At 43.4% G+C, this 22190-nt stretch overlaps 3 protein-coding genes across 4 annotated transcripts in view; 1 reads left to right on the top strand and 2 right to left on the bottom strand.

Moving 5' to 3' along the window:
- Positions 1-9961, bottom strand: part of ATPAF1 (ATP synthase mitochondrial F1 complex assembly factor 1) — a 41061-nt gene extending 31100 nt beyond the window's left edge. The window contains exons 1-4 of the mRNA XM_004371777.2: positions 9642-9961; positions 6787-6895; positions 2695-2745; positions 1593-1655 (exon numbers count right to left, since the gene is read on the bottom strand). Of these exons, the coding sequence (XP_004371834.1) occupies positions 1593-1655; positions 2695-2745; positions 6787-6895; positions 9642-9961 (543 nt within the window). The remainder of the gene's footprint in view (positions 1-1592; positions 1656-2694; positions 2746-6786; positions 6896-9641) is intronic.
- A 3985-nt stretch (positions 9962-13946) lies between these two features.
- Positions 13947-15238, top strand: TEX38 (testis expressed 38). Its single transcript, XM_004371776.1, has 2 exons — positions 13947-13989; positions 14631-15238. Exons 1-2 carry the CDS (start codon positions 13953-13955, stop codon positions 15236-15238), a joined length of 645 nt encoding a protein of 214 aa, XP_004371833.1. The 5' UTR covers positions 13947-13952.
- A 2887-nt stretch (positions 15239-18125) lies between these two features.
- Positions 18126-22190, bottom strand: part of EFCAB14 (EF-hand calcium binding domain 14) — a 52245-nt gene continuing 48180 nt past the window's right edge. Inside the window, exon 11 of one of the 2 annotated variants that reach the window (XM_004371775.2) lies at positions 18126-20346. In XM_004371775.2, coding sequence (XP_004371832.1) covers positions 20171-20346 — 176 coding nt within the window. In that variant the 3' untranslated portion in view covers positions 18126-20170. The remainder of the gene's footprint in view (positions 20347-22190) is intronic. The other variant, XM_023727103.1, reaches the window with a different exon arrangement.

Here is a 22190-nt window from a genome sequence, read left to right as displayed (position 1 = left end):
TAGCAGGTAATTCATGAATCAACACTGGTATATATTTCCTAATGTACTTGACCTTAGTTACTCAAAAATTGTTTCAACGAGTACAAATTTGTATCTAAATTTGTAAGTCTTCATGATACTTGTCATCTGAACTTGGGCCACTCCTAGGCCTGGTCTCTCTCTCCCAGAAATTACATGCTTGGTATTCACCTTCCATTGGCACATCTTCCCAAAGCCACAGTCTGAGTTCCTGAGACTTTGTATAAGCTTCTATTAACAGAAGTTAGAATCCTGTGCTATTTTTATTTTTGTGTCTGTTCCTCCACTGGGCAAAATTCCTTGAGAATAGGGGATCCTCTCATTTGTCTCTGTGTTAGCACACAGCCTGACATTTAATAGGTATTCAAAAAATGTTTGTTGAAATGAATGACACAGCATCCAAAGGAAACCCATGGCAATTGGCACAACTTTCTATAAGGGACTATGATGCACAGTCAAACAGACACAGGTTTGAGTCTCAGCTCTGCCATTAACTAAGTTAGTTAATACCTGTAAGTCACAGTTTCCTCAATTGTAAACTGGGAATAATAGCACCTACTTCACCAGGTGGTTATGAGAATTTAGTGAAATAATGCACATGAAGCACTAAGCACAGTAACTGACACATAGTAAACGGTTTTTATTATTATTTTGATCCTCTTAGTATACCTAAAATACATTTCATGGAGCTATTAGGAATGCCAGTAAACAGCTTATTGCAGTATAGTTAGAAAAGAATCACAGACATGAAAATGTAAATCATGCAAAACAAGATGTATGGAATGACCAAACAGACAGGACAGACTGTGAGTGCTTTGAAGGAAGGATTCCAGGAAGCTTCCTGCAGAAAAGTCTAATAATAATAGAAGGATTTGAATGCCAAGAAAAAGAATCTGGGAAGTCAGTGAACATTTGTGAGCAGGGTACTAACATCATATTTATTTTTATTCATGTACTTGAAAACACAAATGTAGCATTTACTCTGTGCCAGGCACTGTTTTGAGAGCTTTACAAATACAAACTTGTTTAATCTCCCCAGTAACTCTATGAAGAAAGCACTATTACTACCTATACTTTACAGATAGAAAAACTTGTCCAAGTCATTCAGCTAATACGTTAGTAAGCAGCAGAGCAACAATTTAAAACTTGCAGCCTGGTTCTAGAGTCTGTGTTCTTACTCAACACACTATGCTTTGCTACAATGAAAGCGCAACTTTAAGAGGACTCAACTGGTAAGGATCTGATAGGTGGAATGGGAAAGGGAGAAACGGGAGCAGGGAAGACTATCTGGAGGTAGTACAGTAATCCAGGTTGAGAGTACTGATGATTTTAAATAAGATGTGGGCAATAGGAATGAAAAAGTAAAGGGGGAATGTGAGCTCATAAGATATACGGGGTGAGACCACGAAAGACAAGTTTTCTTATGCCACTGTTCTTCATTAATTCACCTTTGTTTTTTTAAGACGTTTTGGCTAGAAAGAGGCGTCAGGAAGTGTATGCTCCTTTCTATACTCAGATTTGGTTCACAGACCACACATTTTCATAAAGTATGCCAAGCCATTTTCATTCATTACCTGCTTTATTTCTTCTGTAGTCTTGTCTTTTACCATCTCAATGTTAAAGATTGAACTGAGAGTCTGAAAGAAAATAAAAGGCAATTAACACTCAGAATTAAAAAAAAAAAAGTTTAATTCTGTCTCTCAGCTTTCGGGAGCAATGTGTCAGGAGAGTGAAGCAGATCTGCAATAAGCAGGGAACAAGTATAAGAAAAACTCAGAGGAAGTGAGCCCTCAAGTCCAGGCAGATTTTCACATTTCTATTCCTGGGGAGTATTTATAGGTCACAGTGTACCACCACCCCTCAGTCAGTGTGTTGTATTGTGGTGGCTTTCATGTTGCTATGATGCCAGAAGCTATGACACCTGTATTTCAAATACCATCAGGGTCACCATGGTGGACAGGTTTCAGCAGAGCTTCCAGACTAGGAGAGACTAGGAAAAAAGGCCTGGAGCTCTACTTCTGAAAATTAGCTAACGAAAACCCTATTGTCCAATATAGTTCTGGAAGATGAGCCCCCTAGATTGGAAGGCAATCAAAACACACAGTGGCCACAACAACTGACTTGAGCATACCAAGGATGGTGAAGATGGCACAGGACAGACAACATTTCAGTCTGTTGTACTTGGGTCTCTGTGAGTCAGAGCTGACTCGATGGCAACTAATACAACACAACACAACACAACATTATATAACTTGACTTCCCAAATGCTTTACCCTCACCGATAAGCCCCACAGCACTTTGTAGCTGGTGAGAGGAGAAGGCTTGGATGTTACTTCTAATTTAACTTCTATTCAACTAGGGGTGGCCCCTTATCTGCAAATTATTAACAGAGTAAACATGTTATTATCTGTCTTGTCTTTAAAGCTACTCCCCATAGAAAAGAAGGGAATTGCTACATTTTCTTCACATTTCCTCTAGCACCCCCAGGACCCACACTATGCTAGCGGTCATGACATGGACACAAAAAATCTATGAAAGACTTCTCATCTCTATGGTTGGAAAATCACCTTACATGAAATTACTGAAGTACAGTAAATATGTTCAAATTTGCAGCCTCATGTTATAGATGTTCCACATGACTTTAGAATTGATCTCTCTGTTTAATTGAAAACCTACCTTGTCCTTAGTGAATCCTCTGCTCATAGACTGTTTCCCCAAGGTGTCTGTCTGAAATACATGATGAGACAAGGGTATTAATTTCCCCTTTACTCAGAAAAAAAAGACCACCACACTAGATGAGGTACCCAACTTCTCATTAAGTAATTTTATACCTGAGAAATAAGCTCTCTCTACTATACATAATATCCTGTACATACTGTTCTAAGAGTTATTGTTTGTGAGACAACTTTCCTCTGGAGTATTTTCCCTCAGTGACTGAGATTCTGAGATGGAAAGGATTTCTCTCAGTCAGTAACGACCATCTGCTAGTACTGAGAGCCCATTCTGTACTTTCCACTGTGGATGTAAGGGACTCCTTCCCAGAACAAGGCCTGCTTGGGCTTCCTGTGCTCTACCCTCTGATGTGCTTCACGCTGAGCCACAACATAGATGAGAAACTTAGATGTATTTCTCACAGCTGCTTCTTATCTCTGACAGCATTTCTGATGGCAGGTATCCTCAGCTGACTACATAGAGTTTTTTCCACTACTCAGTCTTAATATTCTCTCCTCAAATTAGACTCCCACTAAAAAAGGCCAAGAACAACTAAAAGTGATTATTTTCCCTCCTGGCCCACTATCTCTGATAAAGGCCACTTCCAGGAAGTCCTGTTGTAGGGACAGGTTGTCCCTAAGTCTTCCACTTAGTCACTCAGTCCAAGATCAGGCCTTTCAGAGGGAAGGAGTACAGTCTACACGTGGGATTTTGAGGCTGAAAAACTCTTTTGGCATAAAACCCTGCCTCTTGTTGCTCTGTGCTTTAATGAATCCAAACCTTTCAGAAATGATGCCCACAGAACCTGTAAGAACAAATTGGTGTAGAAAAACCTATTGGATACACTCTGGTCTTTTTGGTCACACCCCTATACACAGGTAGCATCCTAATACAAGCCTCATCATTATACGTTAATATCCAAAGGAGAAAGAATCATTTTAATTTCATCTTCAGATCACTGACCCGAATCATTTTCATTTCATCTTCAGATCACTGACCCTCAAGTTTACCAGGAAAACAAAACAAAACAAAACCCTCCACTTGCACAGATGCCTTCACCTTTTAAACACCAAGCATCAAGCTCCGTGCATTCTTTCCCCATGATGTCCCTCCAATCCATTCATTGTTTCATTTTCACTTGTAGAAATAAAAAATGTAAGCCCCCACGTATAAGTGTATTATATTTTATCAAAGCTAAGACACCTCTGATTTAAGATGCACCATTATTTTATGTATCAGAAAATGATGTCAATTAAACAGTAGCATAATACTTTCACATCAATTTTAAGACAATTTCAGAGATGTTAAAAAAAAAAAACCAAAACACCAAAAATGCAGGCTTTAGAATAGATGAAATAAGGTAATTAAAAATGGAGTTGAAACTATATGCCAAAAGTGTCAAGAGCACTTAATACATTTAAATGGATGCATTATTGCCCCCTACAGATGCTTTGGAAATCTGTGGGGACAATTTTTTTTTGTTGTCACAATAATTGATTGGATGGTAATACCTGCATTTATGGCAGGGGCAGGGGTACCACCAGATGCTAGATGAGCTGCAGTTTGCAGATGAGTTCCATATAATGAAGAATACTTCCCCCATCCTGCACGACTTTTCAGTGTCTAGCCAGACATTCCAGTAAGTAAAAAACCTTTTATAATTACTTGGGCCTAGAACCTAACTCCACTTTGCTTTTTTTTTTTCTAAAACACAGCCTTAACGAACACTGGATTTTCCAGAAATGCAACTACTATATAACTGAGAGAAGACTATACATTGTGGAATCTCAGGTCACTGATAACACTGCTCATGGTTTTGAAGTCACTAATACAACATCCCTGTACCACTCAGCATGAGTGAATGTAGCTGACTACATTAGTTCTTACAGTAATGGTGTGCCCAAGAATAAGAATCTACATACTAAAATATGTATTTTATCTAAAAATACTTTCCTTTATATTATGGTTAAGGTATTATATTGATTCCTCCCAACCCCCCAAATTATGTGTAGATTATATTGTCTAGATTTCATTTCGGGGTAGAAAAAGGAGAATTGAAAGAAAAATTTTTTTATAAAAGGGGGATGTTGAGTCCAATGTCGTAGGGAACCAATGACTCAAAGTAAAGAAAAGGCTTTGGGAATGAAGAGTACAGGGCCAGTCATTAGCCTTCCTCTATCTAGATAAGAAAGATAGTAAACAAATATTTACCTAAGAGTTACCATAATTTAAATTAAATCTTTACTTATTCTGCATCTTATCATCATTGAGTTTCTATGTCTGTTTACAAAAAGGGGCAAAGAGCTTTCCCATATAATATTGAAAGTCTGTAAAACAGCAACATTTCCAAGAGGTGCTTGTAACTTTGGTACAATGACTGTTTATTACAGGAAATTACATTTGTTAAAGTATTTGTAGTAGAGAGTTGTTTGTTTCCATAGAGTTATAAATGATGTTTGTCACAGGAGGCTGAATTTGCTCACCCATCTTGTGATGATTAACCCACTGACTACCGATCTTGTTCTAATTAATTCAAGCAGTTATTAAAAGAACGAGTTCTCTTAAAAAATAGGATGCCCAAGGCAAAAAAAAAAAACAAAACACATTTATTTTCAAGTAAAATAAACATCTCTGAGTTGACTTTAACATAGAATCCCAGTTTTCCACTCTAACTACCTCATTGCAGGCTCTCAGCAGCCCAGGCCCGGCTTACTGCACATTCTCCCTGGCTCTAGCCTCTCCCGCTCCAGTTTGTTCTGTGCACCACCCTACCGTAGTGTTTCAAATCATAGGCTGTGAAATCAATTTAGTGGACCGTGGTCAGAGTTTTTTAAAAGATGAAAAAGAACAGAAAATAAAGAATGAATTACACATAGTAAAAGTAAGCAATGCTTTGTAAACAATACAATCCTACATGTATGTGTGTAGTGAGTTGTAATGTAAAATATATTTCTTATTATGGGTCATGGTCAAAAAGTTTGAAAAACACTGCATTAATCTTCCTATGTACAGCTTTCAACATGCTCTTCTCCAGCTCTGATTCTTATTTAAGGATAATAATGGTTAAAATGTATTAAGTATTTATTATGTGCTAGGGACTTTGCATGTAATTATCTCATTCAGTCTTCAGCATGAGTCTATGAGGTAGGTACTGTTATTACTCCTGTTTTACAGATAAGCAAACTGAGGTACAGAGAGGTTTATATAATATGGCCACAGTCACCCGGCTACTAAGTGGAAGAGCTAGGATTCAGTCCCTGGCATCTGACTCCAGAGAGCATCCTCTTAGCAGGTAAGCTATCCTGCCTCCACTCCTTAAGCCCCAATGTCTCAGCTTGGAGGTGAATACCTAACCTATTTCTGCAGCCCCAATACTTTCCTCTCCATTTTCACTAGGCAAGCTCTGTCTCCTGAACCCCCCTTTACTTTCAAAGCTCTTCCTCTGTTTAAGCCAGTTCCTCCACATTAGGGGTTTGCAAACTAAATCCAGCCTTCCACTTACTTATTCATTTATTTTTAACCTCCACCTGTGTTTGTTGTAGTTTTACTGGAACACAGCCACATCCAATCACTTACTGTCTATGGCTGCTTTTGTACTTCAAGAGTAGAGCTGAGTAGTTGCAACAGAGACCAAATAGTCCACAAAGCCTAAAATATTTACTATCTTGTTCTTTACAAAAAAAGTTTCCCAACCACTGCTCTACATCAAAGTCCCACCCATCCTTCCTAGCCTAGGTCAGGTCCTACCTTCCCTGGGAATCTCCCTGACCCCTACTGCCTGCTGCATGGTGCCTTGCTTCAGTCTACTAGACTGCACCCGTGGGGAGCAGGAACTACCCCTTTCATCCCTCTACGTCTCCACCATGGCCACCTTGCCCAGAAAGATTAGGATACGCATTTGTAGATGGAAACTGAACCCAGCAGAAAGGCTATGTTCAATTCATCCAGCTGACCCATCGATGAGCCCACTCCCAGGATAAGATGGGGCGGGGGAGGGTGGAGAGTAGGGTAAAGCTCTGATAAGGCAACTATATAAACAGAAGGGGCAGGCCTTACCTTTTGCTCCACACATTTGATAAAGTCACCTTGTCTGGAGTGCCCCACTGGCTGCTTCTGAAACTCACTGCGCTTCTCCAAGAGAGACTCAAAAGCAGCGGGGTCAGACCTGATCGAAGGTAAACCAAAGATTAAACCACCTGGGCCTTATCCGATTTTGAAATAATGAAGCGTTGTATTCTACCTCCACAGATAGAGAGGCATTCACAGCTGAAGGACTTGCCTTTAGTTACTTAGGACTGAGCCTCAAGACTGAGCAGAGAAATCAAGGAAGTGGAAAAAGAAATCCAGTTATTTAACTACTGTCAATCCTCAAGTGGCCTGTGTAGCATTTTCCCCCTGCAGATTATTCCCTAAGGTGATACAGGGCTTGGTCCCTCAGAGGTGCTTAGAATCCTTAGGATGGGAAAGAGTACTTTGAGTAATATTGCTGGGTTGCCTCCTCAGGCAGGAATCCTACAGCATCCCTACTAGGTGTCAAGCTTTTACTTGAACACATCCAGTTCTTGGACATCTTTTATTAGGAAAACATTCTGAACCAAAATCTCTCTCTCTGTAACTCTCACCCTCCGGAGCAAGAGAAATTGTTTCATTCCTTCTACGTAAATACTTAAAAATCGCTATTATGTGACCTCCTAAGTTTCTCTTTTCTAAGTTAAATTTCCTTAGTTTTTTCAGCCCCTCCTCATACATGATTTGTAAATCTTTCCTCACTGTGGACCTGCTTTCTGGACACCCTCCAAATTATCCACACCCTAAATATAGTTGGGTACCTGGAGCTGGATCCAACCCTCCTAGCTCCCAGCCCTCCAAAGTAGAGTGTCATGCAAAAATCCAGATACTGGGCCGGAATAGGGCAGGAAGGTACACAGTGTGGTTCTGCCAGTGGCTTACACTGAGCTTGTAGTGGTCCTCCAGGAATCCAGCTTTAATGAGTATGCCCCAATTGGTGAGTATATGTAACCAATTAGCACTGCAATTCCTTTTTAAACATTTCATGATCTCCTACCCATTTAGTCCAGGACCTAAGGCCAGGTCCTGTTTTGCCCCTTCCCTTAACCTGCCCCAGGTTCTGGTGACCATTTTTTGGCCCTGCTTTTCTTCCACCTCAACTTCATACTGTCCTTTTTGAATCCAGATAGCACTTCCTCCCGTCTCTCCCACTCTTGTCTCACTCAGCGTCTTTAGGACTTACTCTTTCCCCTCTCCTTTTCATTCATAGAACAAATTTCACTTGGTGTCTATTACCTTTTGGTTACCTTCCTAGGCTTTAGGGATACAGAAGTGAATAACAGAGTCTCTACTCAAGGAGTTTACTATCTGTTGAGAGAGACAGACACGTAAAATAAGTAGAGTGTTACAGGTATGATGATGAAAATTTACTGAAACCTCCCCAAATGGTTGAGATGGTTTCATATTTCTATACCTTCACTTATGCTGCTGCTCCCCCTACCCTCATTCCTTTGTGTTAGAGCATAGTGCCCCAAGGACATTTTGGTAATAAGTGAGGCTAGAGACAGGGTGTGAAGGCCTTGTGTGGAACACTAATGGATTTGAATATTATCCACAGGCCAATGGGGTGCCCCGGAAAGCTCATGCTTCAGGAGATAACAGGCTATAAATGCTAATGGGAATGATCTAGTAGGGAAGGAGCGCAAAACCAGTCATTCATTTGTTCATGAGTATGAATGAATGCGAACTGATAAAGTGTTCATAGTGTGAGTACACAGTTCTGAGATGCTTGTTTGTGAAAGGGATCAAAGACAGAAGGCTGGAAGGGAATGCAGGTTAAGGAAAAGTTTTTAAGGTGACAGATACTTGAGCATATTTGAATGCTATTGAAAGGAGAGCAAAAATATACATTCATTCATTTATTCCATCATTCTTCCAAAAAGTGAGAAAGATCACTGCAGTAACAGTGAGATGGACTGGGGTGAAGACTAGTTACAGAATGACTGCAATAGTCCAGGCTGAAGATGATGGAGGAGTAAATTAAGGCAGTGGAAGCAGAGAGGAATCAGAACTCAAAGGCGGGTTTACTCAGCCTTTGGTTTCCTCTCATAAGACAACTGTCTGCCTACCCTGCCAAATTATCTCCCAAGCCCCTTTCATTGCACCTTTGATCTCCTTCAGCCCTTTCCACTTGACCTCTTCAGATCTTCCCAGGGCCCCCCTACACCCACCTCAATCCCCTCCACTCTCCACGTCCTTCCCTCTGGAACCTGAAGGGGTAGTGGTAGAACCCTGGATTCAGAGTTAGAAGATATTAAGTTCTACATCTCAACCAGATGTGTGACCTTTGGCAAATCTACTCTCTCAACCTCAGTTTCTTCATCTGAAGGACAGGGTTCAGTTGATGATCCAGCTGTGATACTATAAGTCTTTGACGCTCTACTTCCACTCCCTGCAGTCAGGGCCCTCAGCTAGGAGCCCAGGAATCCTAGTTCTGGGTCACGCCACAGCTGACTCAATATGTGACCTTGAACAAGTCAAGTTCTAACCCCAGAAGTCTCTATTTTCCCATTTCTATAACGGGGACAGGTCTCCCTGAGCTGCCTGCATCTCGGGGCTGTCATAAGAGTCCATCTCAGCATTCTGAGAACTAAAGCACAAAGATAGAAACTGGGGAAAGAGCTAGGGATTGGCAGAGACTCCCAGCTCTGTCACTAGCTGTGTGATCTTAAGCAACTGACTTAGCCTCTCTGAGCCTCATATACATCATTTGAAGAGTGGGGACAGTAACAGTGCCCATCTCGCAGCGCTGCTGTAAAGCTTGAAAGAGCCAGACCAGACAGATGCCCGCGCAAGTCGCCGCTCCCCCACCCAACCCCCGCAAGCCGGCCCCTGGTCCGCACCTGCGCAGCTGCTGGATCTTGTCGCGGTAGCGGTCGTAGAAGGGGTTGGCTTCGAGCTCCGCCCCGACCCCATTGCCGTCAGCGCCCCCAGCAGGCCGGCCCGAGCCGCGGCGCACCGAAAATACGCGCAACTGCGTGGGTGAAACGAGCCCCAGGCCCAGGGCGCGGCTGCGCACGGTGCACAGACCCCGGTAAAGGCCGGCCACCTGCAGGACGGCCGGGCCTGCGCCCCCAGCAGCCGCCGGCAGAGCCGCCATAGCCGCCCCTTCCTCCTCCTCAGGCGCGCGGGTCTCAGCCTGCGGCCTGCGCTTCTGCTCCATCGCCCTCCGGGTCCGCTGCGCCCGCGTTCCGGCACCGAGGTTCCGCGCGCCCAACGTTCCGGTGGGGGAAGGCGAGGTGATGTTCGTAGGGAAGAAGCGGGCTAGTCGCTTTGGTTCTGGCTTCGCGCGCTCACGGCGCTCTGTGTGTCCCACGGCCTGCCTTCTCCGGGGAGCCTGCCTGGATTCACGCCCTCCGGCTCGGGACCAGCAGCCTCTGCGCAGGAATCCTCTTCATGAAAGCCTGCGCAGACCTCCAGATCCTCACGGAGCTTGCTCCCTTTTAAATTGTCTTGGCTCTCGCTAAAGTAGCTGCCCATCAGCAACAAGGCCCTTTCATCAACTATAATCGCAGCAGCAACTTTGCTTTATTGAGCATTTCTATGTGCTGGAAAGTTTATCTGCTTCCTATCCTGGGAGGCAGGTATTATCCTCATTTTACAAAGAAGGAAACTGAGGCTGGGAGTCATTTAAGGGACTAGTCCAAGTTCTAGCCAAGTGCTGAACTCTTTCAGGATGCCAGCTGCTTCCCAAGCCTTGTCTCTAGAAGCCTTGTGTCTCTCAGCTCCCTGACATCCACCTTGAGCTTAAGCCAAACGGAACTACTCTCCTAAATGTTGTTAGCTGCCAGTGAGTGGACTCACCGCGACCCCATGTATAACGGGATCGGACCCTTGTGATCCACAGGGTTTTCATTTGTTGATTTCCAAAAGTAGACCTCCAGGCCCTTGCTAACCCTTCTTAGTCTGGAAGCTCCACCGAAATGTGTTCAGCATCATAGCAACACGAAAGCCTCCACTGACAGACTGTGCTGTGCATGAGGTGCATTGGCCAGGAATTGAGTCTCTCACAGGGAAGGTGAGACTGCTACAAATGAACCACCACTGTCCCTCTCCTCTCCTAAATAGACACCAGGATTTGTCTTTGACAAGCCTTTATTCAGGCTGTTTCTGATCCCTGGAATGCTCTCTCCTTTCTCTCCCTCAACCCAAATGCCACGATCTTCACTCCCTGAATCAGGTGTGAATTCCTGGCACTGTGAATTCCTGGGGTCAGGGACAGTGACACCAACATCTCTGTGTCTCACCTGTTCCCAGGATAGGGTCAGGCGTGGAGCAGGCCCTTTGCAACGGCACTGATCAATTTGCCTTGCATGGAAGCCCTGTCTGGATCTTACCCTGTAGAAACCCCCCTGGGATTGTAGACTTCTCAAGGTTATGGGCAGATCCTTCATCTCTGTTCAAGCGAACCTTCAGACTCAGGGAGATCAGATCAGCCCTGGGACTTGTCTTGTGCTGGGAAAAGTGTGTTGGACTGTAAGATTAACAAATCCTTCAAGTGTGCCAGCCTGTACCTGTCTCAGTGTCCCTGCACTTGCTCACTCTGCTTGGATCTCCACATCGTTGCCCTTCACCATTCAGGGCTCAGTTCACATGTCAGCACCTCAGAGATCTTTCTTGATGTACCCTCATCCTTTTAAATTCTTTATTCCATTACTGTTTTATTCTCTTCAAAGCAGTTACCATTTTCTGAAATTCTTAGATATTTCCTTGTTTACATTAACTCATGGAAATTGCATTCTAGTGGGGTAAGAAAGACAATAAATATATAACGTTAAGGAATGATACATGGTGCGCAGAAAAATGTAGGCAGAGAGGGAGGGGAAGGGAAGCAGAAAGAGAGACTGAGCAGAGACATGAATGAAATGAGGAGTGATCTGTATGGATATCTGGAGGAAGAAAGGATACCTGTTGCCATCGAGTCGATTCCGATTCATAGCAACCCTATAGGACAGAGTAGAACTGCCCCATAGAGTTTCCAAGGAGCAGCTGGTGAATTCGAACTGCTGACCTTTTGGTTAGCAGCCATAGCTTGCCGTAGCTGTTAACCACTGTGCCACCAGAGTAGTAAGTGCAACATTCCCTATGCAGGAGCATGCTTGCTGTACTTAAGGAACATCGAGGAGGTTATCATTGCTGGAATGAGTGAGGAGGACAGAGATAAGGTGAAGAAGGTATGGGGGCTTTGTAGGCCTTGGTTAAGGACTTTGATTTTTAATCTGAGTGAGATGGGAAGTCACTGTAGGTTTCAAGCAGGAGTAACACGATCTACTTTTAAGAAGGATCACATCACTTTGGCTTCTGATGGAATACAGGGCACAGGGGGCAAAGATGGAAGCTCTCCCTAGGGTGATCAACTTGTCTCAGTTTACCTGGAATTCCTCTGATTTTAGAATTGAAAATCCCATGCCTAGGAGCTCCCTCAGCCCTGGGCAAACTGGGATGGTTAGTCGCCCTACAGGGAGACCAGTAATCCAAGTGAGAGATGGTGGTGCTTGGACTAAAGTGGTAGTGATGGAAAAATGGTCAGATTCTGGGTATATTTTGAAAGTTGAGCCTAAAGATTTTGCTGATGGAGTGAATGTGGGTGTGAGAGAATGAACAGAGTCAAAGATGACTTAAAAGATTTTGGCATGAACAACTGGAAGGAGAGAGTTGCCATTTATGGAGAAGAGGAAGGCTGCAGCTGGAGTAAGTTTTAGAGGATGATCAGGAGTTTGGTTTTGGACGTGTTGGTTTGAGATATTTAATAGACTAGCAAGTAGGGATGTCAAGCAGGCTGTTGGGTACATGAGTCTAGAGTTCAGAGTGGTCCTAAGCAGGCTAGAGATACAAAGTTGAGAGTTGCCAGTGTATATATGAAGCCATGAGTCTGGATGAGATCACAGGGAATGAAAGTAGATGGAGGGCTGAGCCCTAGGGCACTCCAGCATTTAGAGATCAGAGAAAAAAGGAGAAACCAGCAAAGGAGACTAAAAAGAGGAACCACTGAGGTAGGAGGAGAGCCAAGGGTAAGCAGAACCTAGAGTGAAATCTGTGCTAAATATTGCCCCAAGTCACATGCTGGGGGAGTATAAGAGGGGGTAATTAAATAATGCCAAGAGGCCAAGCTAGGACCAGTAATGTATCCTACAGGGAGGCTGACTTGGGCTTAACTAGGGAAGGGCTTTCTAACTGAGCTGTCCCTAAATGGTTCAAACTGCCTCAGGAAGTGAACTAATCCCTGGAGGGATTAGTTGCTGGGTAGGGGAGATCTACTTGAGGACTCAAACATCTGATGGGAGTTGGACTAGGCAACCCTCAAAGTCCCTTCAAATTGGAAGATGATGTGATTCTAGGAAGCCAGCTGAAGCAACTGTTTGTCACAGAGTAGGGGTTGAGCTGAGCCTTGAAGGATAAGCAGGTATTCAGTGGGGAGGGGCACACCTGGGTGAGGGAGCAGTCTGAGTAAAACTCCACAGATGTAAGTGGGGTCTGTGAAGGAGTCTGACCTGGCCACAAGGGAAAGGTGTGTGAAGGATGGGGAAGGAGATGGGGCTGGAAAGGGATGTAGGGCCAGACGGTGCAGACCTCTCACAGGGCCTGATGCCCAGGAAACACTTGCCAACACTTGTTGAAGGAAAGTAACCAAACAAAAGAGAGACTGGAGAAGCCAACGAAGGAGGGGTTGACTATTTGGTTCCCTTGAGCAGGTTTTCTTCTGACAACTTGGTCATAGACTTCTTGAGGGCAGGGACTGCCAACACGGTGTGTTTCCTGTCCCACTCCCCACTGGGGATAAGTATCCATTAACTCTTCCGTAAAGACCAGCTATATAGATAAGCCCCCAAGGGAGCTAGGGCCCTTTCCTGGGGGACTGCTTTGTGGGTTGATGGGTTGGGGGCAGACAGTTCAGTGAGTGAGTTAGTCTGATAGAAGCAGCAGAGAAATACCATATGCATGAGACCCTACTGGATGAAGCTCCTTCCTTCCACCAGCCCAAGACCACTCTATTAGCACTGCCCCCTGGAATGCTCAATGCCCAGAACCCAGTGACCTCTCCCTTAGGGAACAATGGGGCCTGGACATTCTGGGGGGTCCCATTGGCTGGACAGGGGCAGGTGGGTGAACGCTTTCTCCTCAGAGTCACCAGCTGGGTATCAAGGCTCAACCTTATGGATTCCCCAAGGGAGGACCTGAGCCTCCCTGGCGGTAAATGCTCCTCCAATCCCTGCCCCTTGCCTTGCACCCTTGGGCTTGGGGGCAATTAGGGAAGACCCTTTGCATGGATGGGGTGGTGGCTGCCTGCATGGAGGAGTGATAAGCAGTTAAGATATGGTTTCCTCTAGAAAACTAAGGATTTCTTGAGAGCAGAGACCATGTTTCTCTTCCCAACCAGAGAGGGTACTATGAGTACCCCAGGCCCATCACAGCTGAATGGTGGTATTGTGGAACAGGATAAGAAATTGCTGCCTCCGTTAACTGGTGAACTTTCACCTCCGTGATGGGCCTTGCTCTAAGCGAGGCTTCTCAGTCTGATGAATTGGATGGGTCTGGAGCTGGGAACCACAGGTTTGTTTGTCTAAGCCTAGGAAGGTCATGTCCCCTCTAGACCTAGCTTTCCTTATCTATAAAGAGATAAAGGTGGCTTCTAAGCTCCCTGGAAATCTAGCTTTGATGAAATAAAAGAATGATGAGGTTAAGTCAGTGAGGGAAGGAAGGAATGGATAGGGTGGTTAAGAGGATGGCGTGATTGATGAATGGGTTAAGTCAAGGAGAGGAATGTGAAACAGCTCAGGCTCCAAGCCAGAGCTATCAGCCAGCCTGCCTCTTTTTCTTTCTTACTGTCTTAGTGTGGGTCTCACTGTACTTTGGATTCCTGGGGCTGTGTTCTGTGGTAACTGGCGGCTGCATTCTCTTTCTGCACTGGAAGAAGAACTTGCGGCGAGAAGAGCGTGCCCGGGAGTGGGTGGATGTGATGAGAGCTTCCACGTTCACCTACAGCCCACTGTTGTATTGGATTAACAAGCGACGGCAGTATGGCATGAATGCAGCCATCAACATGGGCCCTCCTCCTGCTGTCACCAAGACTGAGACCGAGGCCCAGAATCTAGATCCTCTGTGGGAGCTGGATGTCCCCAAGGGCAGGAGCCATGCTGTCCAAGACAGCAGCCCCCAAGTGGAGGCCTCTGTCCTCCTGCAACCTGCACTGCAGCTGATGCCACAACAGCCCCTACCCACCCCAACGCCACAGCCTCAGGCCAGCTCTCCACTCCCAATTCCCATCTTTGAGGAGGTGCCCTTTGCCCTGTCCCTGTGCAACCTACCCCCCATGATGAACCATTCTGTCTCCTACCCTTTGGCCATCTGTCCTGAGAGGAACATACACTTCCATTCCCTTCCCACACTGGCCCGAGGTGACCACTGCGCCAATGCCAAGCCTTTTGCTTCAGAATTGTAGACTCCTCTCACAACGACTGGAAGCTGCAGGCATCAGGGGCAGAGTAGGAAACAGAGCTAACCTCAGGGAGATGGTATTATCACAGAGGTTAGTGCTCATATGGATGTCACGTTAATGAAAGATTAAAAAAAGTCCAAGGTTCCTTTGTGTCTCATTTGTTAGGAGGGCAATGTTCCTCCCCTCTTTGATAGGGGCACTTTGCAAACCAAGCTGAAGGTCACTGAGTCTCACCAACACAGATGGGAACTAAACCAGCACTGTGGGTGGGTGGGCTCAACATCCCTTCATCCAGTCTTTATTAAAGACCAATAATATGAGCCAGGCCCTGGGCGACGTACCCAAAGGAGCTGCTCTGCGGTGGGACTTAAAGCACAGCTGCCACAAGAGTGCGAGCTGCTAAAGTTGCATGAGCTATGGCAATTGACAGTGGCCATGTTGCAGGCAAAACAAGTCGTCATGAAATTACTGCATGAACTGCATTCATTGTTAACAATATCTATGATATATTGGGTTTTTATGTGGTTGTCTTTGTACATTTTTTCTAACATAAGAACACTGCCAAATGGATATCATAATCTCTCCCTTTTACAGATGAAGAAACTGAGGTTCAAAGGGCATCTGCTAAAAGCCTATCTTTTTTATATTTCACAGCCAGGACTCAAAGTTCCCACCATACACCATGGTGTCCCTTTCCTAATATCTTGTTAGAAAACACCTGACAAATGCTTTTGTGTGTGTGTGTGTATGTGTAGGTTGCAATTAACTCAATGTCCAGAGACTGGCTTGGGGAAAGGGCTGGTCAGTGAATCCCCTAAAATTATACACAGAAATGTATCCATAACATTTATCTTTCTCAAAGGGATTCATGGCTCCCTAAAAGTTAAGATCCACTACATGCAAGTTTTAACTTATGGATCTTCTAGAAGTGATCCTAAAAGGAGAGACAAGATAATATCACATGCTATTTGTTCCCAGTTTAAAGAAAATCCAGCTCTGCTCCAGGATATATATTTCTTTCACTTTGGAAATGAGCAAATGCTTCCCACTCATCATATCTGTAAATGAGCTAAGCTAGTCTTCCCTGAGGGAGGAGGGCTACTCAGATTTTTTTTAAGGGGGGGATCCCATAATCTAGTAAACTTGTGCCAAAAAGCCCAAGCCCTTGTAAAACCCTGCTCTAGTAATGGATTTCAAGAAGTCTTTTGCTTTTTAAAAGAAAGTGGAACATTTTTTGCAAACATGCTCTTATATTGAATCTCAAAATATAGTCCTCAGTTGAGCTGCTCTGGTTTATGTAAGGCCAGGAGCTCACTCTTCCCTCACATATCCCACCTCCCATGGCTCTGTAGACGCCTACATCTGAGCCCTGTAATCTTTGCTTCTTTGGGCCAAATATTGTGATTCTTACGGCAGATTCGTGAACATTACTTTGTACCCACCATCTGTTAGTCTCGGCTTTCAAGAGGAGGAAGGAATCCATAAAAATAGGGAACATATTTTTTTTCCTTAGTAATCTGGGGGGCTTTAGTCATGGACACAGTGAGAGAGAAAAAGGAAATGTTTTATTTAGATAAATTAAAATGGCTGTGTTACTGATATGAAATAAGCAAAGCTCAAATCAAGTCATGGAAGCCACTCCCTAAATAGAACTGAAATTGCTTATACATTACCAAAATAGCTCCACTAAAACAAAGTAGATTTATATTTCTCAATATGAGAAAACAACAAGGTAGGCTAGGTTCGTGTAACAAACAATACACACTCTGTAAAGTTTCAGGATCACCCAAATGTGTTCTGGTTTGTATATGAAAGAAGGGACCACATCTAGCTGGTGTTGGTAAGCAAGCCAGTGAGGTGTGTAGCAAACAAAATCTGTCACTAAAAACAACTTAATAGCAAGCCATTGTGAGTATGAGCCCACTGCAGTCAAAATCCTCAACTGTGACCGGCAGGAACAGCAAGGGGGCTTCAAGAGGTTATGTCCAGCAACTACAAAGTAAGGAAACTTCAATGGAAGGGAAAATACCAGCAGCAGGTGAAGGGTGTCCACTCTCCAGCTGTTATACCAGATACATTCCTTTCTGCTGGCTGCCTCTCTGCCCTTAAGATGACACTGTCATCATCCCTAAGCCAGGTACTCTCTTCTTTTAGTGCTTCTCTTCCTATACCACCTTTTTACCTCTCTCTGTTTTATGGGAAGGCTCTTTAAATAAATGAAATACCAGACGGTATAAGGCAAAGGAATAAAACGACCAAGAAGCCAGGCTTTGGGTAACTTAGGAAAGCAGCAGTACAAACTGCTAGAGTTAAACGGTAAAAAGATATAAACGCAAGCCAAACTCAGCACCACTACCCAACCTTCCTCTGAGAGTTGAGTCATGTGGCAGGTGAAGCTGAAACAACATACAAATAAAAACACCAAATTAAACACTGAATAATAGGCTTATGGGGCTCTTAAGGCAGTCAGCCTGCTCAACTTGCAGTATGACAAGGGCCTCACAGGTCTGGGAGTGTAGCATAACACTTTACCAGACCTGGTAGGGAGAAAGGACAGTACTACACAGCTCGCTCAGGGATGATGCTGGCCTGATGAGCTCAAGGTGGAACAAACTAAGATAAACTAAAAAAACTTTTAAATAAGACTTCTTCACTTACAGCTACCTGATATAAAAGTACACACAACAAAGAGTTAAGGTGTCCTCAAAGTAGCTGCCTATGAATAAGAATTTGAAACTAAAAAGGACAAGCTACGTTACTCTTAAGTATAGTTCATATAAATCAGTTCTCAAAAAAAAAATACCCTCCAGATATAGGCATACTATTTATGGTACCGTATATACAAATACAGTAGTATAATTCAATTTATTGCTAGAATTTTATTTGGTTGTTACAAAATCTGTAAGGGTACATATATTAAAAAAAAGGGGGGGGGGCATGGAAGGCAGCCAGAAAGAATAAGAGTTGTCTTCAAGTTACCTAAAACACCAAGCTTATTTTATACAATATTTTAACCTTTCCGAGAAAGTGAACTAGCTCAGATGGGCGAGGAAAATGTTTTTTGAAAAAATTGAGAAGCATTAAGCTATAATGAGGTAAGCAGACACATTCATGGGAAAAGACTTCACCTTGCTTTAATTAACTTTTTTTTCCCTAGAATTAACATTCTAGGAAAATTAAAAAACAAACAGCTCTTAAGCTTGTAAGGGTGCTACCCTGGTGGTGCAGTGGTTAAGCGCTCAGCTGCTAACCAAACGGCTGGCAGTTCAAATCCACCAGCTGCTCCTTGGAAACCCTACGGGGCAGTTCTATTCTATCCCATAGGGTCACTGTAAGTAGGAATCAACTTGATGGCAATGGTTTTGGGTTTGGGTTTTGGATTGCATTCATGGCTGACAGGGCACCTTGGACAGAAAGTTAAAGTGGCAATGAGCTCTACTAAAGAAGCATGTGCCATGAAAGCTTCTCTAGTTTCTCCCTGACTTGGCCTACAGCAAAGTTTTGCTCCTTTCGTGTTGCCCAAAGACTGTTTCTAGGAACAACACACAAAGACATGACAGCATTATTCCTTCCAGTCCATGGACCTTCAGTGTCAGGCCACAGAAGTATTTAAAGGGAGGAAAAGTACTGCATTTATTTGTATTAGATTTGAGGAAACTTGCTACTATCACATGAAGCCCCCTACTCCAGGCTGCCTACTTTGGGAGATAAATCCTTTGACATCTTTTGGACAGAAAGTCTTTTAGCTAATTAAGAGCTGAAAATGGTACGAATGTGATTTCATGTGTGGTTACCTTTGTTTCATTTCACAACCTTTTTGGCCTTAGCCTACAGAGAAATATATTGGGTTCTTGGTTAACTCCCAGGTAAAATCTCAACGGGTGGAGTTTCCTGGGTCAAAATTAGAGGCATAGTTCTCCTCTGAAGCTCCTGCTGGCCAGGCTGAGAAACTGACTGAGGGACTTCAGCCCTGCCATTCAGAATGGAGATGGCAGCAGAGGTGGGAGCCAGCTACAGCTTTAAGATAGATTTGGGTGGGTAGATGGAGGCAGATAATCTAGATCACTCTGAGGGGGAAATGTAGCTCCTCACCGGTAACTTTTTACGCTCATAAACCCTAAAGCAGGGCTAAAAGTGACAAAAAAAAAAAAAAAAATCCAATGAGATGTCTCTGATTCAGGGATTGAGACTAGCTGAAGGGATAGGAATGAAGAACCAGAATCTTAACTCTCTAGGGCCTGGTGTCAGCACTGTCCCCACAGTGTCCACTCCCTAAGTTATTCCTCTAGTCACCAGGCCAAAACCCCATGGCAGCATCTGGGCCTTCAAGGGATGCCTTAAGGAGACGTGGACAGTTTAAGCCGCTACCCAGATCAGATTAGCGAGTTTAAATAACAAGCCATTTGTTCAGATCTTGTTTAAAACCATTCTTCTTACAAAATACGCACAATTCTTATTTTCATTTTAACTATTTACAAACAGAAAAGGTCTATCTTTTAAAGGAAAGACATTTTCTGAGTCTATAAAGTGCAGCTAATTTAAGGCAAATATATGTGAAATATAAAATGTGGCTTATTCTCTCCATATATACATTTTCCAGTTTTAAAAGATAAGGTCTCCTCCCCTCAAAAAAAGGAAAGAGGAAAGAAAAGAGGACTTCATTTTTTTCTGGCAACTTTAAAAGGTAAGATCTTACTGGTTTCAGGAAATCATAGGTTTCTGAACATCATTTTATAAGTAAAATGATCTTTCTTTTTTTAAAAAAATAACTTTTATATAGCTTCTTCAAACAAGTTAAAAGGCGGCAATGGGTCTGCTACAGTAGTTTGGAGGACTGGAGGATTGATGGGATAAGTAAAAGGGTTGTTTTTGTTAGGTGAGTAGATATTAGGTAGTCCAGCGTATATATCCATTTCCAAAATATGCCTGATGAGGCTAGACACCTAAAGCTGCTCTTAGCTCCAGGAATGAGTATCTTCCATCTCCATCAGAATCAAATACTCTCAAGCTCTTTGGTTCTGGCATAGCAGAACCTAGGGTGTTCCAGATTTCCTGGTAGGTCAGCTTCCCATCCATGTCCTGGCCAGTCTTTTGGAATAAATCCTGAAGAGCTGCCAAAAAGGAATTACAAAAAATGTGTAAGTCTATACATACAGCTATATTTAGTTAACAGTTAAAAAGTAGCCTTAACCAAGTTTAAAGCACTACAAGAAAAGCTGCTACACAGGTTTTGTTTCCAAAGGTAAGGTTTAAGATTTCACTAAATCAGGAAGACTAATTCTTGATCCTTTAAGAATGAGAGGAATACTGTACGGCACTACCTCCCAAAAATATAAGCAGTGACAGACAATTTCAGAAGAAATGAAAGGACTGGCTTTCTGTCAGGGACTTCTCTTCAGATTTTCCAGATTTTTTTCTTATGTAGCAGAAGGAGAAAAGAATTGCAGAGGCCTAAAGAGCTGCTGCGGAGCCCTGGTGGTACCAGTGGTTAAGCGTTCGGCTGCTAACCAAAAAGTCAGCAGCTCAAATCCACCAGCTGCTCCTTGGAAACCCTATGGGGCAGTTCTACTCCATCCTACAGTGTCGCTATGAGTTGGAATCGACTCAATGGCAAGGGGTAAAGAGCTACTTAGGAGTCCCTGGGTGGTGCACATGGTTAAGAGCTGAACTACTAATCAAAAGGGTGGTGGATCAAACCTACCCAGAGGCTCCTAGGAAGTAAGGACTGGTGATCTGCTGCTTCTGGAAGGTCACAGCCTTGAAAACCCTATGAAATGCAGTGCTACTCTGCACACATGGGGTTGCCCTGAGTTGGAGTCCACTCAACAGCAACTAACTGAACTGACGGAAAGAGCTACTTGATAGGAGCTGAGCATGTAAAATGGACTGTGGCATACTGTCAGATTTCTTGTTGGATGGCTGAGTGAGGACTGGAGGAGTGTCTTGAAGTCCTTAGGCAGTAATAATCCCAAACATTCATACAGTTTTCTCAGTTTCGATAAGAAAACCAAACAGGAAAGTAATTTGCCCAAGGTCACATACTTGTAAGCGATTAAATATGGACCAGAATACAGGTTTTCTTATTACCTAGTTTGGTGCTCTTTTTACTATATGACATTGTCTCCCTGGATCCAGAAATCAAGTAGCTCAAGAACCAGGGACTCAAGGCTACAATGAGATACCACTTTATATGCACTAGGATGAATATAATAAAAAAGATGGAAAATAACAAGTGTTGGCTAGGATGTGGAGAAATTAGAACCCTCATACATTGCTAGTGGGAATGTAAAATGGTACAGCCACTTTGGAAAAGTTTGGCAGTTCCTCAAAAAGTTAGACATAGGGTTACCATAAGACCCAACAATCCCACCCCTGGGTATATATCCAAGAGAACTGAAAACATGTGTCCACACCAAAACTTGCACGTGAAAGTTCACAGCAATATTATTCCTAATAGGGAAAAAGTGGAAACAACTCAAATGTCCATCAACATGAATGGATAAACAAACTGTGGATATTCATACATTGAAATATTATTCAGCCATAAAAAGGAATGAAGTACTGACACGTGCCACAACATGGACCTTGAAAACATTATGCTAAGTGAGGAGCCAGACAGAGACGGCCATGTATTGTATGATACCACCCAGAACAGGCAAATCCATAGAGACAGACAGTAGACTAGTGGGTGCCAGGCGCTGGTAGCAGGGGGAAAACTACTTAATGGAATAAATGCTTAATGGGTATAGAGTTTCTTTTGGGAGAAATAAAAATGTTCTGGAATTAGATAGTGGTGATGGTTGCATAATTCTGTGAACATATTAAAACCACTGAATTATACACTTTAAAAGGGTGAATGTTATTATATGTGAATTATATCTCAATTAAAAAAAACAAAAACAGAAACAAACCAGAGGACTAAGTATCTTTTCAAGTAGTATCTCTTTCTGGCGGT

The sequence above is a fragment of the Trichechus manatus genome, unplaced genomic scaffold (genome assembly GCF_000243295.1).
Source record: "Trichechus manatus latirostris isolate Lorelei unplaced genomic scaffold, TriManLat1.0 scaffold00015, whole genome shotgun sequence".
Taxonomy (NCBI): Eukaryota; Metazoa; Chordata; class Mammalia; order Sirenia; family Trichechidae; genus Trichechus; species Trichechus manatus.
This window is presented reverse-complemented; position numbering and strand designations above follow the sequence as displayed.

Bases quoted from the DNA above. Each gene is read 5' to 3' on its own strand.
- TEX38 (XM_004371776.1), top strand. From the start codon at position 13,953: ATGGATTCCCCAAGGGAGGACCTGAGCCTCCCTGGCG. The intron at 13,990-14,630 runs GTAAATGCTCCT...TTACTGTCTTAG, and splicing joins GGACCTGAGCCTCCCTGGCG to TGTGGGTCTCACTGTACTTT.